The following is a 17,950-nucleotide window of genomic DNA, read 5'->3' as shown; positions in this document are numbered from 1 at the left end:
AAGGTGTCTTTATTGCCTGCCGGTCAGCCAGCCTTTCCGCTTGGATTTGCCCTTCCGACCGAATTGTTCTCAGGTATGAGGGCGAGTGGTCATTTCTTTATATGTGACTGATTGCCAATCACACATTTGTGTTTGTGTACCAGACGTCGCGAGGAGGACGCATAGCGGAGATGAAGGCCGAGCGGAGGTTGCATTTTGGTCCCACTCTTGGGCGCTGCATTCAAAGGTAAGTTCAACTTTTTCTTGGTGTGCTGCGCTGCACAACTGCAAAAGAACGCAAGGCCAACAAATTCATTCTTTCACATTCAAAGCGTTTTTGCTGTTTGCTTTCAAATTCGGAGAATATAAAGCTATCCAAGACGAGAGAGGGAAAATGACACAAGAAAGAAGTCATCAAATGACATGAAAATATTTGCAAGTCAACATGTTATTAGCAAAAACTATTCGAAAATATATCTATGTAATGGTTCAATTCAAATGTTTGCATGTAACAGATAAATACATTCAAGTTGTACCCAAAAGTAAGCTTCAAAATCTATAGGTCTTCAAATTAAATGCAATTCAAAGTGAAACACAACTGAAGCGTACTTGGCCAGTAATTCATTGGTGCACCACAAGAGGGAGCCTGAGAGTCACACATTGAGAACCACTGGTCTAGTGACGCACTCCTCTACCAACAACTCAACTCCAAACTCCTTCTTGGCAAAAGGGAAGAAGTGAAAAGTTGAACATGTGAAATTAGTCTCCACGTGTGGAAGGCAGGCTCCCTCTAGTGGTATGCAAAAGAATCACTGGATTAAAGCTTCAAACTGCTTAAGTGGCTTCAACATCCAGTGCAGTACAATTTACTTGTACTTTAAGACGAAAGGCACATCTGAGTGCGCTCATAGAATTTGACAATTCCTCTTGCGTTTGAAGTGTCTTTGCTTGCGGCGGAAAGCCAAAGCCATCTTGGCGGCCTCCCGGAACACGTCGTGCACGTTCTCCTGGCACTTTGCCGAGCACTCCAGGTAGAGCTCGGCGTTCATCTGCTGCTGCGCGGCCAGGCCCTGCGTCCCAAGGCAAAGCGCACCAGATGAGCAGACGGCAGATGACAACGGCCAGCCCACAGGTCAATAAATAAACGAAAGGGCTAATTGAAGTATCGTTTGCGAGGCCATTTTCAAAGACACAAATGTTTGAATAGAAAGGAGCACTGGGTCGTCACCTGCGTGTAGGTGACGGGAGCCTGCTTGACGGCCTTCAGCCTCCTGCAGCACTCTTTGTCCTTCCTGAGGTCCGTCTTGCAGCCAATCAGGATGAGCGGGACGCCCGGACAAAAGTGCTTCACCTCCGGGTGCCACTGAGCACATGCGCACGTTTTGACTTTTTTTGCCGCAATTTGGAGTCTTGGATGACACTAAAAAGCATTTTTTGCTGAGCGGAGCCCGATTGAATGTGTCCCAGGGCCACAACTTGTCCCAGTACGTCTGTTCAAGGCCCCAGCGCACCTTTTTTCCGAGAAGGCGGCGGCGGCGGCGGCCGTGGCTTCCCAATCTGCTTTTGGGCTCAAAGTCCAGCCACAGCGAAAGCGCCGTAACGATAAGTTAATCATAAGTCAAAGAATGCGTGCGTGCCACTCCCAACTTGCAATTCCCGTTTGAAGAGTAAACGCGAGGCGAGGCGCCTTTTACCTTGATGGTCACGTTGTCAAAACTGGTGGGGTTGGTCACGTCGAAGCACACCAGAATCACGTGGGCCTCTTGGTACGACAGCGGGCGCAGCCTGTCGTAGTCCTCCTGGCCTGCGAGCACAAAGGTGACGGCTGATGGCAGTCGGACTGGTGGCAAAGGCCAGGCCCGAGGGCCAGATTTGGCCCGCCGTGTCATCTTATATGGGCCGCGAAAGCAAACTTTCAAACAAAATTCCAACTTTGGAATAACTGATGAGATTTTGCACGATGTTTTTGTAAGCTTTTAACGCAAGTTTGAGCAAGTCTGCAACTGCAAAGCGGCCTGCGGTAAAAACGAGTTTGCCACCCACAGGCTCGGAAAGCGACGGGTCGTGCACAGACGTGCGATGACATGCGGGCGATGTTAGCGTCCGCGCGACGTGCAAGCAAACCACATCCTGGCTTCGGCTTCCTCTTGGCAATGATGTCACACTCTCTCGGCACGACAATTTGCAACAGACGCGTCCGCTCACATTGGAAATAAAATAAACATGTTCAAAGTAGTTGATTTTGCGTTCACTGTAATAAAACTTATTGCAGATAATAGGAAGGGACTTGAAGACTCAAATCAAGCAAAACTGGACAAGTGGCATTTTCATGCTTGTCATTGGCAGCCTGCGATTTTCCTCAAGCAACTGAGGGGGGAAAGTTTTCTTTTTGTTGCCTTACCTGCGGTGTCGTACATGTTGAGCACCACTTCTTTTCCTCTAAGGACCACCGTGGTGGTGACTTTTTCAAACACCGTCGGGGCGTATTTCTGTTGAAAAGGGGAGGACAGTGACTATCAGTGTCTACATCAGATTAGCCAGCGATGACGAGCCCGTCTGGTTAGAACACGCGGCGGATTGTCATCGTCTCACCTCTGGAAAGTAATCTTTGGCATACACCATGAGAAGCGAGGTTTTCCCACAGCCGCCATCTCCCACAATGACGGTCTTGAGTTCCTCACCCTCCCTGCCGGTGCCGTTAGCGCCGCCGGCATCCTTATTTTGGGTCATCCTCCTCGTCACTCACAGGACCAGCTTAGTGGCTCCGTCGAGGCCGTCCGTGCATGGCAAAGAAAGCCTGCGGAAGAAATCACACGGGCCGCTCTGGACGTCGGAGCACTTTTGTCCGCTCGGCGTCGAGCTGCCGACAGATGGGCCCTCACCTTTGGAGCCCGCGTGCCGGTGCTCAGCATCCGAGCGCACCAACGGGCGGCACTGGAGCGCCGCACGGAACGCCACTGCCGCGCCTACTTCCTTTTTTGCAATGTGTCATTGCATGGGCGGGAACTCCTTTTTGAGGTTGGCCGGCTTACTTTCTGCCATGCAGATGCGACGCCATGCAATCCGGAAGACCATCTTCTTTGACGTTCAACCATTTGGCTCCATTTGTACAAATTGGAGACATCAAAATGGTGGCGTTTTGCGGTATGGCCACCGGGCCGCAGCAATCCACTCCTGTCTTTATTCCAGTCGTGTAATATTTGCTGCATTTAATTAGCTATTGTTTACTTTTAAAACTGCAAAATTATGTTTTTTAACTCATTCTTCTCCTCAATAAATCATTTGTTTGTTGTAAATAATATATTTGATTCATAAGGTAAATTTAAAAATAAATCGTTTTAGATCGTTGGTTATTTAATAGTAATTAAGGTGCGTAAATACTGCAATTTAAATAGTATTAGAATGAGCATGAATTATTTGATTACAGTCACCATTTTGAAACTGACCCATATACTGTAGTCCCATTTCAAAATGAAACATGACCCAGCTATATATATAGTACTTGGTAATGCTCCCACAAGTTTATTTCAAAAGAAAGACATCAATTACATTCGTACATGCAAGCATTTAGACATCGAATAGCAAATAGCAAGCTCCATTAGATTCTTCCAAAGCGATTGTAAGACTAAAGAACAAATTGATGTGACAAAGCGTAAAAATAAGCTTAACAGAAAAGGGAGGGGGGGGCTGATGATTCAAATGATAACGCTCTCCATCGATTAAAAGGGAGCCATTCCGTCAACATACAAAGCATCCATCCACGGGTCTTTTTGGTGAAAATCCTCAACAAAGATTGGCTTGTGTTCGCCTCGCCACGCAGGGAGCCGTCCAAGCACACCCCGCCCGCGCTCGAGCCTTCCACTTGTGTTCAATGGCGCAGCACGAATGGACGCGTGCTTTTTGCTTTTTCTTCCTCCCCCCCAAAGCCTACGGACAATAGGCGACAAACTGCTCGCTCTTTGCTGCATGTGCATGTGCGTGGATGGGTTAGATTTGGAGGGCGGGGAGAGCAGGAGGGAGGGAGAGCGAGCGAGGGAGCGAGCGAGCGAGCTGGGGGATGGTGGAAGTCGAAGCTCGGAGAAACAACAACGCCGTCCGTGCGCGATCCACCGCTTCCTTCATGTCGGAATGCCCAAAATAAACATGGTGAACCGGAAAAACAGGCCGCTCGGAAAGCCGCCACACAAACGAGCAGACCTTCAAGTCACACCCAGATACGCGCATCGGATTTGGTTGTATTTGTGTTTTGTGGCCCGTTGACATATTTTCGAGGTTGTTTTTCTTTCCAGCCCGGTCACCAACAGCCGCTGCAGCTGCCGACTTCATATGACCTCATTTGGCAAGGTTGCTAAGCCCGACGGCCCGCCCGCCCGGCCGGCCAGCCGTGTTGCCCTGGCAACGTGCACAACAGCTCCCCTTACCGCTTTCCGGTTTGGGTGTGACATAGCCAACCGTCGCCATCTTTTACAAGCCTCGATTCGTCGTCAATTCGCCCATTCCTGTTCAAATGATAGACACGTCGAGTAAAAAACGCCCCGTTTGAGAGTGGGAACGTGGAGAATTTCCCCTCCCCCATCGTCCCTGACGTGCTCGAGGACCTCACCCACCCAGTCTGAAGAACAAGACGCAGCGCTGCGTCGTGTGTGTGTGTGTGCGCGCGCGCGCGTGCGCGTTGAGAAGCCATTTTGAGAGCGAGCAGAGCTGAGAAACTGCTCGTCACTTTTAAACCTACAAGCCACCCAAATGACTATTGGACAAAGGGAAAGCAGTGAAAAGTCCCAAGATTTCTCCCCATTAAGATTCGTTTGCGTTTCACAGGCTTGGATGACATATTTTGAATACCAGCTGTAAGTCGACAATATTCACAAATACAAAAGTACTGTTACATGAATTGTAAATGGAAAACTGTTGATGAATCTCACTTGGCAAGTGTTCACTGTCCTCTCATGAGAATGCCTATATGTAGATTTCAGAAAAAAAAGAAGAAAAACGGGCAAAACAATGAAAAGTGTTTAGAAAAGAAAATCAATTACCTTTTCAAATAACATTTCCTTGTACTTTGAATGCGGTGATGCTTAGCGAGTGGTCGATGTGGAAGACGGTTTAAAGGTGGATCTTATCCCGTCTTGAAGGAGAGTGAGAGAGAGATGCTTTGCATATTGCCCAAACAGATGATGGTTGAAGATGCGTTATTCGCAGGCTGGGGGGGCAATGGCGAGACGCACGCACGCACTCACTCACTCATGATTTGATCTTTTTTCGTTTGGAAAGAGCGCTACCTTTTGCCCTAATGGATTCCTTCCTTTTCAGGAGACGTTTGCCCATCCCTTACTAATGACATTGTCGGAGGATCCGAAGATGGAGCTGAAATTGTTCCTCCTGCTTTTGTGTCATGTAGGCCTGCTCACTCCATTTGAGGTAAATATCTTCAAGCGTGCTCCCTTCTTCTCTGTCCAGGGACGCTGTCGACCTGGAAATTAAATGTGCCCTTGAAGCAAGGTCATTTGCGTGTTTTAAATGGCAAATGGGAGCAAGCACAAACCAATCCTGCCCAGAGCAAATCTCACCTGATTCTGTTGTGGGAGAAAATGTTCAGAGCCATTCATCAAGGCAGTTGTGTTCTGAATTAAATGGGGAGGGAAAGCGTAACCAAGGCCACCGACGACCAACACTAGTATTCACCTCGAGGCTAGCATATTGAATAATGTTGCTACCAAAAAAAACTTGGTTTTAGGACAAGAATCGTTTAATGAGCAATACCTTGCATGCCTTATTCACATTACAAACATAGTAGATGATCAGAAAACTGGACTTACTCATTGCCACTCATACAAGGCCTCAACTACACATTCAGATACTTAAACTGTGTTTTCCTGCTCCTCCTCCTCTCAAAGTCATTAAGCAGTTTATTTACATGTATTTTAAGAAGAGAAAACTATTTGGGAGTGCCACGTGGCCTGGCTTAAGCCAAAGATGGATGATTCCGAGCAGAGGAAAAAAGGCTGAAAATGTTCACAGGGTAATTACATCCAGTACATTCTCTTCCTTCTTCTCAGTCCCTTTCAAAGGAAGCAATCTTAGGATCTTATCATAGTCCATGAGAGGTGAGGAAATCGAGTGTAAGATCCCTTTTTGGAACAAAGGAAACCCATGTAGGCCATTAAGTCCCTGTGTTTTTCAGGAAAATGGCTGCTGAGAGAGAGCTTTCAGGCCCTCTCTCTCTCTCTCTCTCTCTGCTGTGCGTTGAAGGACTTCTTGTGCCTCCCTCTAATAGCAGACGGCGCCTCGTGGTGCTGCACGCTGATTGGCTGGCCAGGCTGCCCGCTGTTAACCAGCCAATTGCCCGAGCACTGGAGAGAAGAAAACAGCAGGCAATGTCAAATAACACTATTTGCCTGCCTTAGACAAAACAAAACTTCAATCAATTAGAAAAAAAAGAAGAAAACCCCGTCCAACTAAATGCAAACACACTCTATTGCCAGTCGTGCATCTAGAGGCATCGGCTGCAGACAGAAATTCAGAATAGTCAAGACGGTAGTTTTCTTGTTTGGAAAAATGACATTATTGTCTTTCTGTCAAATGCTTTTATTCACATTTTTAATCATTTGGCTGAGTGCTGCAAAACCAGACAAAAATCAGCAGGCAGTGAAAACCAAAACTCCAAACCAAAACCAACTAACCAAAGACAACAACCAACGCAAACCGTGTCAAATGAATATGCAAATATGATCAGGGAGGCGGCCAAAAGGGAAACGGCAACATCGAAAGTGCCGCAGAATTTCTGCGAATGCTGGCTCTTTAATATGGGGCAACAATCTTTAGTCATATGTCTGGGTTGTTTGGTCAAGGGAACAAACAGGAGCCAGTCTCACAAAGAAGAAGAAGAAAAAACAAAACCGAACAAACTCATGTGGAGAAAATGTGTCAGGCAGGGTCTGATCAAATTGTGAACTTTGGCCATCATTCCAAAAGGTCTGTTTTTATGCAAATGCCAGGGTGCTCTTCCAAAAAAAAAAAGTCAGGAGAAAGTCATGAGAACATCTGAATTTTATTTGGAGTTAAACTGTGACAGCTTAAATGGTGGCAGATGTTTGTTGACTCCCATTTGACATGAGTTTGAATGTGATTGGTTAATTCTGAAAACAAACGCAGCGATAAGACGTGCGCTTGCGCAACCACATTATATCCCTTATTACTTGCCCCTCAAAGATAAATAATAACGAAATAAATAAGTCTATTGAGTTTTAAAGTCGCATTTAGATATCTACATCAAGGGATACCAGATGGGTTTTGTTCATATTTCATTGGCGATTCTGCTACGGTTTGGTAGCCAGTCAAAACAAAACTCTTTGGTAAAGCAAGTCATATATAATGTTCAAATGAAACGTAAACACGGCGTCAGCTGACGTTCGCTATGGGAAAAGACACTCCAGTATTTCTTTGGGGTGATGCAGTAACCAGCTCAAAACGGCCTTCTGTATTTGAAACGTATTCTCAGATTTGGACTATTGCTGTTTTGTAAAAACAAGGAAATTGCCTGCCGTTCGATTTGATTCACATTTCGGTTGCGAGTCTAACGAGTTCATATCGAACGTTTGGCCAATGCGAGTAGAAGCAGATTCGTCAAAAGCGTGTAGAGACGGTCAACCTGACCCGGAAAAATACAGAAACATATTCCCGACAAAGTCACACGCGCATATACATATATATGTGTGTGTTTGTATATATTTTTAACGGAGAGTTCTTAGCGTATCACGTTACACGGCGCCTTTGTCTTTATTCCACGAGCGGGTTGCAGTTGTCGTGGCGAAAGTGCGCCCGCCGTTTCGACGTGGGGCCAAAGCCTAAGCTAAGCTAAGCTAAGCTAAGCTAAGCGGTGTATTGTGGGAGAGACAGAAAGAAGCTACCGTACCCTGCTGAAGCTCCTCACAGCAGCAGCAACAGCCGGAGCACAGACTCGAGCAGCAGCAGCAGCAGCCACACAATATGTGCGGGCTCTCGCTCAGAAAGGAGCCACTTCCACCCTTCTTCCAGCCAAATCATGTAATGTGAGCGGGGCGAAAAGCGATTCCCCTTTATCTCACCGATTCAACAAGAAAGGATCCCTCGATCGGGGCGAATCATGTCCAAGCCGGGGGAGAGAAACAAATTGTGCGAGGACCATGGCAGAAAGCAGAGTTCAAGTAAGCCCCCCTTTTCTTTCGCCACCTTTCTCTCAATTGCCTTGGCGAGCCACACCAAGTCACGCATGTGTAAGTAACGATTTTAGTGCAAGTGCCGCGGACGAGGAAGGTGCTGGTGGCGGCGGCGGTAAAGGGAACGAGCGGGCGGGCGGGCGAGCGTCCGTGCTTTAGCCGCCGCTGCCTCACGTTAGCTCGGCTTTGCCTTGCCGTGTGTGTGCTTTCAGCGTTGGCCAACGGCGGCACGGACGGTCACCCCGGCCCGACGGAGAAGCGGAGTCACAACTGGAGAAGTTTCAAGTTGATCATCGACCCGGCGCTCAAGAAGGGATCGCACAAGCTGTTTCGCTACGATGGACATGCTTTCAACATGCCCGTAAGTGGACGGCCGCCACCGCCGCCAAGCAGCCGAGCTCCGTGATCGCTCCTCCGGACTCAGCCTCCATCATCGCTCACGCGACTTTACGCTACTTTGTTTACTTGTCGTCGGAGTGAGATAGTGCTTTGGGTGGATGACAGTCAGCAATGTGCTCCCTCCCCGCCTCCTCCTCCGCAGAACCCGGGGATGCCACCGGTGGACAGCGTCCGAGACCCGAGGATCGGTCGCCTTTGGACCAAATACAAAGAAACGGACCTACCGGTGCCCAAGTTCAAGGTAGTCTTGACAGCCAGTCTTTTCCTTGGGGTGAAAGGTGGGTGGGAAAGCAGGGGTTGTCATAAGTTCCAGACACACCCCCTTGCTCTTATTTGGGCTTTCTAGTCCAAGAGAGGGGAACCCATAGTAGCCGCTCTCTACTTACCAATCCAACGAAATGTTCATTTGGTATTAGCAGCTTTTGTCGGCATTTCCCGGACAACTGTTGCATTGTTGAGTCCCCTAAAAATCCACTCTCTCACTGAAGATCGACGAATATTACATCGGCCCCGTGCCCCCGAAGGAGGTGACGTTCGCCCGCTTGAACGACAACATCCGCGAGGGCTTCCTGACGGACATGTGCAAGAAGTTTGGCGACATCGAGCAGGTGGAGATCCTTTACAACCCCAAAAACAAGAAGCACTTGGGCATCGCCAAGGTGGTCTTTGAGAGCGTCAAAGCCGCCAAGACGGCCGTGCAGATGCTGCACAACACCTCCGTGATGGGAAACATCATCCACGTGGAACTGGACCCCAAAGGTAAACAACTCCGCACTTGTGACGGCGTCTGGCTTACTATGGGCGACAGCTGTCATGTGATCACCTGCATTGCTTGGGAACTGAGGGCTAATTGAATTTCATTGAAAGTAATCCCTGCTCCCTCAAGCCCCTGGCTGAGGGCGCCGGCGACTCCCCACTGGGCTTAATTTCAGCCCTGTAAACAAATCCCGCCCCCAGCAAATGGCATTTAGTGGAAATGCGTGCGTGCGTGCGTGCTTGTATTTATTGACACTTTGGAATCATTTGAATTTCCAAGGGTTCAGCTCATCCGTGGATTTTCCATGAATTTGTTGCGGCCCTCCATGAAACAAAAAACGTTTGTGATGCGTTCCGCACACTGTACAGCATTTACGGTACATTTTAACCTCGTTTGAAAGACTGAAATGTTTTTTGAACCTTTTGTTCTTTGACTGGGTCATTGTTTGTGCATTGTTAACCGCGGCGTGTTGATTGTCTCTTAACTGTTCCTCAGGTGAGAATCGCCTTCGGTACTTCCAGCTCCTGATGAATGGAAGCTACACGCCGCGGACGCTGCCTGTCGGCGTGGAGGAAGCCAGAGAAGTTTCCCCTCGTAGCCTGGCTGAAGCTTTACTGGTAAAAGTCGCCTGTGATTGGCTGTTATCGCATTGAGCTTTTTATTTTGTGTGCAATTCTGGGTGAAATGTTGTCTTCAACGTCTCATAGCGCCATTTTTCTGCGTCCCCCTCCAAAGTCATGCGAACCCATCCGCCGGTTGTCGGAGAGCAGCTTGTCGGCCGCGGCGGGCCCGGTGCCGCCCGGCGGCAGCAGCAGCACCTCCACCACGCCGCTGTCCCTGGAGACGGGCTACTCCAGCCTTCGGCAGGACACGCCCCAGTCCCAGGGGACGCCGCGCCAAGCGGGCACCCCCTACTCGCAAGACTCCAGCTACTCCAGTCGCCAGTCCACACCCGCGTACCAGTCTGGCCGGGCGGAGAGCTCCGGAGGCTACAAGTCGCGGCGACACGAGAGCAAGTTCCAGGACGCCTACAATCGCAGACCCGAGAGGCCTCAGTACCGCAGCAACATGTACCGCGGCGCCACGTCCGAGCATGCGCCCTCGAAGCAGCAGCAGCAGCACCTCACCCCGCCCGAACCCGCACATTCGACCCCCTCTTTCTCCTACACGGCACCTCCCCCCACCACGCCCAACTTCAAGTCGGCTTTCTCGCCTTACCAAGCTCCCTTACCTCCCGCTTTCCCGCCGTCGGAAGCGACGTTTCATCACCCGTCCCAAAGGGAGGGCGAGTACCAGCGACAGCCTCAGCCGCCTCTGGCCGCACCCGCTGAGCTTTTGCCCTCAAAGGACGGACCCGAAACCCCTCCCGTCCCCGAGCCCCCGCCAGAACCGGGACCCCATCCCAGCACTCCTCCCCCGAGGACGCCCGAGCGCTGCCCGTCGCCGGGCTCGCCCGCCGCCGCCGCCGCCGAGCGCAATAGCCTGGACTCGCGCATCGAGATGCTGCTCAAGGAGAAAAGGACTAAACTGCCTTTCCTGGCCGAGCGAGACTCGGACACTGAGGTGCGAATGGAGGGCAGTCCCATTTCCTCCTCGTCCTCGCAGCTCTCCCCCATCCCGCCGTACACGGGCGGCGGAGCGCCCGACTCCCGGCCCTGTAGCACGGGCTTGGAGGACATCAGTCCCACGCCGCTGCCGGACTCGGACGAAGACGATGAGCCCGTCCCCGGAACCGCCTCGCTGGTCAAGAGGAGCGGTTCACCCCTGGAGCGCGACAGCAACGGCCAGGTCAAAGAGGAACATCCTCGAGCGCCCGCGGCCACCGACAAAATGGAGACGGTAAGCGCCGTCCGTCGTCATCGCGTTCATTGTCAGGCCAGCGTCGTGGATTTGCGGTGACATCTTTTCCGTCACACACACACACACACAGAGTCATCAATCGTCCGGAGAGGACATGGAGATTTCCGACGACGAGATGCCCGGCACGCCGAACGCCGGCGGCGACTGTAGCAAAGGCATCGTGGTCAACTCGGCCGTGTCCCCCATCCAGACCCTGGCCTTGCCCCCACCGGGCTTCTCCCACCTGGCCCACCAGGCGGGCTTCGCCATGGCCCACCACCACCTGGGCACCGTGCCGGGCCATCCGGCTCACCTGGCCGTGCACCCGCACCTGCTGCCCCACATGGCGGCCGCCTACGCGCCCGGCATGATCCCCATGGTCCAAATGGAGCTAATGAACTGTTTGCGGTGGGAGCAGTGGAGCACGGTGCCCATGTCCTTCCAGATGCAGCAGCAGATGCTGAGCCGTATGGCGCAGACGCGCGGCCCTTACCCTTACCCGCACTTCCTGGACGGCGCCGCCTCTGGGCCCTTTGCCCCGTCGTACCAACACCTATCCATGGGCGCTGGCGCCGCCGCGCACGGCGGGGCGCCGCCGCATCAGTGGCAGCATCCCGGCATGCCCAAGTTCAACCCCACCGTTCCTCCCCCTGGATACGAGACGAAAAAGGAGGACCCCCACAAGGCCACCGTGGAAGGGGTGCTGCAGGTCATTGTCAAAGAATTGAAGGCCATCATGAAGAGGGACCTCAATCGCAAAATGGTGGAGGTGGTGGCTTTCAGGGCCTTCGATGAGTGGTGGGAAAAGAAGGAACGCTCGGCAAAAGTAAGTCGCATGCTTTCAAATTTGCTTTCCCTGGATTGGCCTTGAGGGAATTAGGGGGAGGTGGAAACGACTCACAATTCTTTTCCACTGCTGTTTATAGCGATGGATATCCAAACTGGCCTTTGAATATTACTTTGACCAGAAAATGAATTGCCATCAGTTCAAAAACGTGACTGCAATGAAATCTAGCCGCTCTTTCTGCTGTGTGCACCTTGGCCTCAAGGGGGCGCTGTAGTGTTCGCTTGAGAGTACACGTTTACCGTATTTATTCAGATCAAAAAGTCAAAGTCGACTTTGAAGGACTTTGAAAAGACTGTAATAGTGCAGTCGATCCGGACGTACTTGTGGCATTTTTCTTCTTCTGTATTTTGAAGTATTTTGTCACTTTGCTGCATTGTAGTGTTCTATCCTCAAGTTGTTCCAAATGTTCCCGTCCCAGGCGTCCTCGACTCCAATCAAAGGTGCGGAGGGAAAGGAAGAAGAGCGACCTAAACCCAAAGAGACTTTGGGCTCAAGTCTGCTGGAGAACTGGAACAAAGGCGGCGAGGGTTTGGGTTACGAGGGCATGGGACTGAGCATCGGCTTGCGAGGAGCCATCCGCTTGCCCTCCTTCAAGGTGGCCAAAGCTCCTTTCCTTTCCTTTCCAAACTCGCCTTTGGTGTTAAGCTTTGGAATGTGGCACGCAGGTGAAAAGGAAGGACCCGCCAGAGGCCATCGCCGCCGGGGAGAACAAACGAGCGCGGCCCTCCACTCCCGTGGATGACGAGTTGGAGGATGAAGGTAATTTTGTACTGTATTTTGCGATTTTTTTTACGATAGCTCAAATCACTGTTCATTTACCGTTCAAAAGTTTGGGGTCACAAAATTGTTTGGGTGACCCCAAACTTTTGAACGGTAGTGTAAATATTATTATAATAAAATATTATGAATTAAATATGATAAATTATATCTTATTTGTATAAGAGTATATATAATCTATGAATATAAGTATACATATATATTATAAGATTTTTTACACAGAAGATTATATATATAATCTATAAATATTTATCTAAATAAATATATACACTACCGTTCAAAGGTTTGGGGTCACCCAAACAATTTTGTGACCCCAAACTTTTGAACGGTAGTGTGTATGTATGTATATATATATATATATATATATATACATATACATATATATATATATATATATATATATATATAGAACTCATTTGAATAAATTCAAATATTGCTACTTAATGATCAAATAAATAATATCGTTTTAATATTTGAATGATTCAATTTGCCTAATGATTGGATTTTTTGTACGTAAAATGTCAAATTAACTACATCCTGAAGGTCAATGAATTACGATTGCACTCCTTATTTGTCATTGATCTTGGTCAGAGCGCGATCAAGATACGGCGGAGCTCCCGTTGGACGACTCCAAAATGGATGGCGACGGCGTTCCGACAAAGCGGAGACACTCGCGCCCGCTTGACCTGGACAGCGAGGGCGAGGAGGAGGCGGACACGTCGGGCAAGGAGGAGTCGCTGGGCGACCGAGACGAGCGAGCTGACGAGACGGCGCCCGGTGACAGGCTGTCGCCAAGTCAAGTAAGTGCGCTCAAGTCTTGATTGTGTGATTGTGATGGGAGGTCGGTCGGGGTGGAACAAAAAACCATTTTCTTGCACCTATAGTAGAGCGACAGCTTTGTTGATTTCTTTCTTCAATCGTGAAGTCACCCTGTTCTTTGTCTTGGCAGAGCGTCGACGAGGAAGCCAACAGAAACTCGTCCAGCGACAGCGTATCGTCGGACTCCTCCGACGACGGTACTTCATTTTTACCCGCCTTTGGCGTCGCGCAGCGTGTCATCTGACGCCATCGTCTCCCGCAGAGTCGGCGAGCTCGGCGTCGTCCCAGAGCAGCTCGGACGCCTCGTCGGCCAGCTCGGACTCCTCCGAGTACGAGCTCAGCTCGGAAGAAGAGGTCTCGGAGGTGGAGTTGGAAGACGACGACGCGGGCAAAGCCACCAAGACCTCCTCTTCGTCCTCTTCGTCCTCTTCGTCGTCATCTTCGTCGGACGGAGAGGGAGAGACGGACTCCAAGGCGGCTAGTCCGCCTCCGGTCCTTATCGGGGACGCCGCCACGGAAGAGCTGAGCAGCAAAGCTAAATTTAGACCTCCAAGTCCTGAAGAGGCGGAGGAAGCGAAGCCACCGTCGCCCAAAGGTGGGATCTCTCAACTGCACCGTTTGTTTACTTGCGCCTCACTTTTCGCTTGGGTAGAAAAAGTTAAAGGGAAGCACGCTTGTGATTTTCTAGTCAAAGAGGAAGACGTCAGCGGCGATGAAAGTGGCGCGGCCAGGTCGGAACCTCGGGAGAACCTCCGTCCGCCCACGCCGACGGGCGCCCTTCCGTCCGACAGCGACCAGGAGAGCAAAGTCAAAGGTAAAGCGGCGGTTGAGGGAGCGGCCGCCACGCCCGTGGGAGTAACCCCGTCCCACCTCCGTTCCAAAGCCCCCCCGCTGGCCGCTTCCCCCTCTTTAATGTACCTCCCTCTCCCACCTCACCCCGCAGTAGAAGGTCGTTCCCTCCTCCACCCGCCCCCGGAGCTCCCCCAACGCGCTCGTCTGCCCACCACGGACGAGGACGTTCCCCGCACGCCCGGCCGAGACCTGATGGAGCGAGCCCGCGGTCTGGGCAAGTCCCAGAGCACGGACACGGTGCCCAACACCCCAGGTAGCGACGCCCCGCTCACGGGGAGCAGCAGCCTAATGCTGGGCTCCCCGCACATTCCCGGTAGTCCTTTCTCCTACCCTGCTCAGTCTCCCGTCCTCAGCGCCGGAGTCCCTCGTACTCCGGGGCGAGACTTAACCTTCACCCCCGTCTTCCCTGACCCGGCCGCACTTAATCGAAAGATCTCCTCCGAGAGCCTGGACGAGCGTCCCGCGTTTAAGGAGCCGCCCGTCGGCGCCTTCGCTAACCGAGCCTCGTCAACAGGTACGGTCGCCCCCTCCGGAGACGCCGGGTCCGAGATAGCGGACGGCGTCGTCCCGTCCAAGCGCAAACCGGGACGGCCCAAAGGGAAAAAGACCCCCCTGGCCTCGGAGTCTTCGGAGCTGTCGCCCGACGCGACTCCTTTGCGAGACGGCCCCGAATCGGGGGTTCAGACGACGACGCTGCCGCCCGAAGACGGCTTCCTGTCCTACGAAGAGGAGGCCCCCGTGGCCACGAAGCCGGCGCGGCGGGCGCGGCGAGGCTGGGAGGAGCTTCTGCTGGACAGCCTGTCCCCCGTCACCACGCCGCCACACGCCTACTTCTCCAGACGCAGCGACTTTGAGGAGATGACCATCCTGTACGACATCTGGAACGAAGGCATCGACGAAGAGGACATCCGGCTCCTGCAGGTCACCTACGACGAGATGCTGCAGCAGGACAACGGCAACGACTGGCTCAACGACACGCTTTGGGTTAATCATCCGCATATCCTTTCCCGGCCGGCCGGCTGAGCAGCGAGCGTTGCTCAAGCCTAAAGTCAACTTACTCAAATTGGTTGTAAGGTGGTTTTTTGATCTTTCAAAAAGTACATTTTTGAGGAAATGTTGGGAGGTAGGTGGGGGGATTTTTTTTTTATTTGATAGTCGTCATTTTATAAGAATAGTCTTGCAAGTTGTGTCTGAGTCACGTTGTGTAGCAGCGCCCTCTGTTGGCAGCAAGGCATTCGTTTCCCTGCGCCCCAAAAGCCATCGAGTTCTTTCCTTGACGGCCCCGCACAAACCAACATCCCCCGAGTGAAGAAGAAGAGGCGAGATGACGGCATGAGGGATCACATGACCGGCTGTGCCCGAAGCGAAGGTTACTACAAGATTGACAAGAAGGACAAGATCAAGTATCTGCAGAGCACGCGGCTGCAGTCGGAGGAGCCGCCCGTCGACACTCAGGTGGGGATGCCGCTCGTGCTTGATTCTGTCCAGGAATGCGGCTGACGTGTTCTGTCTCTCTGTGACTCAGGGTATGAGTATTCCTGCGCAAGTCCACGCCTCCACCAGGGCGGGGTCGGAGCGGCGCTCCGAGCAGCGGCGCTTGTTGTCATCGTTTGCTTGCGACAGCGACCTGCTGAAGTTCAACCAGCTAAAAGTGAGCACCCGCACGCACGCTCGCGTTTGTCTTTTTGCCGCAAAACGACAAATGTCTGCTCTTCCAGTTCCGTAAGAAGAAGATCCGATTCTGCAAGTCGCACATCCACGACTGGGGTCTGTTTGCTTTGGAGCCCATTGCCGCCGACGAGATGGTCATCGAGTACGTGGGGCAAAACATCAGACAGGTGAGAGCGCCCTTTGTCAAATCATTTGGGAACAATAGAGTAGGTTGTATTTTTGAGAGGGTTAAAGTTGCTCAAGGTAATTTTACGCAAATAAAATTATTATATGTATATATATTTTTTAGAAAAAAAATTGTATTTTGCAGTCCAACGCTGCGTGGACTCAAGTTGTGCGTTTGGTGTCTGTGGCGGCCTTTAGGTGATTGCGGACATGCGTGAGAAGCGTTACGAGGAGGAGGGCATCGGCAGCAGCTACATGTTCCGCGTGGACCACGACACCATCATCGACGCCACCAAGTGCGGCAACTTTGCGCGCTTCATCAACCACAGCTGCAACGTAAGGCGGCCTCACCCACAAGCTTCCTTCCTTCCTTCCCACCTTAACTCCTTCCTTCCTTCCTTCCTTCCTTCCTACTGACTGACTATTTTGATTGCACTGTGCCAAACACGACAGATTGCATGTGGTCATGCGTTTGTTTGTTTTTGTTCCAGCCCAACTGTTACGCCAAGGTGATCACGGTGGAGTCGCAGAAGAAGATCGTCATCTACTCGCGGCAGCCCATCAACGTCAACGAGGAGATCACGTACGACTACAAGTTCCCCATCGAGGACGAGAAGATCCCTTGCTTGTGCGGCGCCGAGAACTGCCGGGGGACGCTCAACTGAGCCAAACTGCCAACGTTTACCATTTACGGTGCTGTTCCATCCATTTGACTTGTTCACAAAAAGAGGCGAGAGGATTTTTTCAACACCGATCGACCTGATGAACGAACGTTCACCATCCTAACGGGGCTCCGAATCTCCATTCACACTTTGTCTTTTGAAATCAAAAGAAAGGCCCTCATTTGAGCAGAGTCGGTCGGGATAGGAGCAAACAAAAGGCGGCCCATTTCAAAAGAACGGACGGCCATGGCGCGTGTGGTGTCGCTGGCAAAAGTTCACTTCAAGATTCTGTACATCAATTAAGCATTCATTCGAGTCCCATCGCTGTATCGGCGAGCTTCTCTTCACGTGTTATTCCGTCAGTGTTCTAACGGTTCTTGCGATTGCAAAAGAAAAAGAAAAAAGTCAAATGCACTTCCGCCTTGCCGGGCAGACGCGACTTGTCTCTCATGGACTCGCTGTCACAATACTGGAGACTTGCTTTCTGTTTGGATTGTAAACTTGTACAGAAAATCTGCAACTTTTTTTTAGATGTCGTTGCAGGGTCTCACTTTTAAGATGTTTTCTAGGACAAAAAAGACTGAATATTTAAAAACAGAAAAAAGAAGTATTATCAGGGATCTGTAAAAGGAAATGAAATGACAAGCAAAAGAAAAGAAGGTCCACTGTGTACAGGAAGTCACCTTCCATCGCCCCCCTCTTTGGAAAGATTGTTTCTTGTAGAAACGTCTTTATTCCTGTCGCCTGTCTCAAACGTGTACATAACGCTAACTGTGAATATTATATGAATATATCTATTTTTTTGTTCCCCGAGAATTTGCTACACCATCCGAGCTCCGAGAGCTGTGTGACATTTGATGCGAGCGAGCGGTGAGCTTGTAGCACCACATTTCAGCTTGTGTCAAGCTTTGGGTTTCTTTTCTTTGTATTCATTTTTGTGTTGTAAATTCGATGAAAATTGTTTTGCTGTGTGGAGAAAGCGAGGGTG

At 50.9% G+C, this 17,950-nt stretch overlaps 2 protein-coding genes across 8 annotated transcripts; one reads left to right on the top strand and one right to left on the bottom strand.

Annotated features, from left to right (window-relative positions):
• Window positions 1–257: 257 nt before the first annotated feature.
• Window positions 258–2,996, bottom strand: rhof (ras homolog family member F). 2 transcript variants are annotated; one of them, XM_037264960.1, is made up of 6 exons: window positions 2,862–2,996; window positions 2,572–2,776; window positions 2,381–2,468; window positions 1,674–1,783; window positions 1,208–1,342; window positions 258–1,049 (listed from the first exon to the last, which is right to left on the bottom strand). In XM_037264960.1, exons 2-6 carry the CDS (start codon window positions 2,707–2,709, stop codon window positions 885–887), a joined length of 636 nt encoding a protein of 211 aa, XP_037120855.1. In that variant the 5' UTR covers window positions 2,710–2,776; window positions 2,862–2,996; the 3' UTR covers window positions 258–884. The 2 variants fall into 2 exon arrangements, with proteins under 2 accessions (XP_037120855.1, XP_037120856.1); XM_037264961.1 differs by lacking the exon at window positions 2,862–2,996 and having other exon boundaries at window positions 2,572–2,808.
• A 1,138-nt stretch (window positions 2,997–4,134) lies between these two features.
• On the top strand, window positions 4,135–17,557 carry setd1ba (SET domain containing 1B, histone lysine methyltransferase a). Of its 6 annotated transcripts, none has more exons than XM_037264923.1 (20): window positions 4,135–4,826; window positions 5,290–8,162; window positions 8,387–8,535; window positions 8,716–8,814; window positions 9,062–9,332; window positions 9,826–9,947; window positions 10,066–11,169; window positions 11,261–11,995; window positions 12,435–12,611; window positions 12,682–12,775; window positions 13,385–13,593; window positions 13,743–13,809; window positions 13,875–14,207; window positions 14,301–14,426; window positions 14,556–15,461; window positions 15,753–15,919; window positions 15,990–16,115; window positions 16,183–16,302; window positions 16,499–16,636; window positions 16,792–17,557. In XM_037264923.1, exons 2-20 carry the CDS (start codon window positions 8,102–8,104, stop codon window positions 16,963–16,965), a joined length of 5,178 nt encoding a protein of 1,725 aa, XP_037120818.1. In that variant the 5' UTR covers window positions 4,135–4,826; window positions 5,290–8,101; the 3' UTR covers window positions 16,966–17,557. The 6 variants fall into 6 exon arrangements, with proteins under 6 accessions (XP_037120818.1, XP_037120820.1, XP_037120819.1 ...); XM_037264925.1 differs by having other exon boundaries at window positions 14,301–14,717; window positions 14,979–15,461; XM_037264926.1 differs by having other exon boundaries at window positions 4,136–4,826; window positions 14,979–15,461.
• The last annotated feature ends 393 nt before the right edge of the window (window positions 17,558–17,950 follow it).

This window comes from Syngnathus acus, chromosome 12, assembly GCF_901709675.1.
Source record: "Syngnathus acus chromosome 12, fSynAcu1.2, whole genome shotgun sequence".
NCBI lineage: Eukaryota > Metazoa > Chordata > Actinopteri > Syngnathiformes > Syngnathidae > Syngnathus > Syngnathus acus.
Note: the sequence above shows the minus strand (reverse complement) of the source record. Positions and strands in the feature narration are given on the sequence as shown.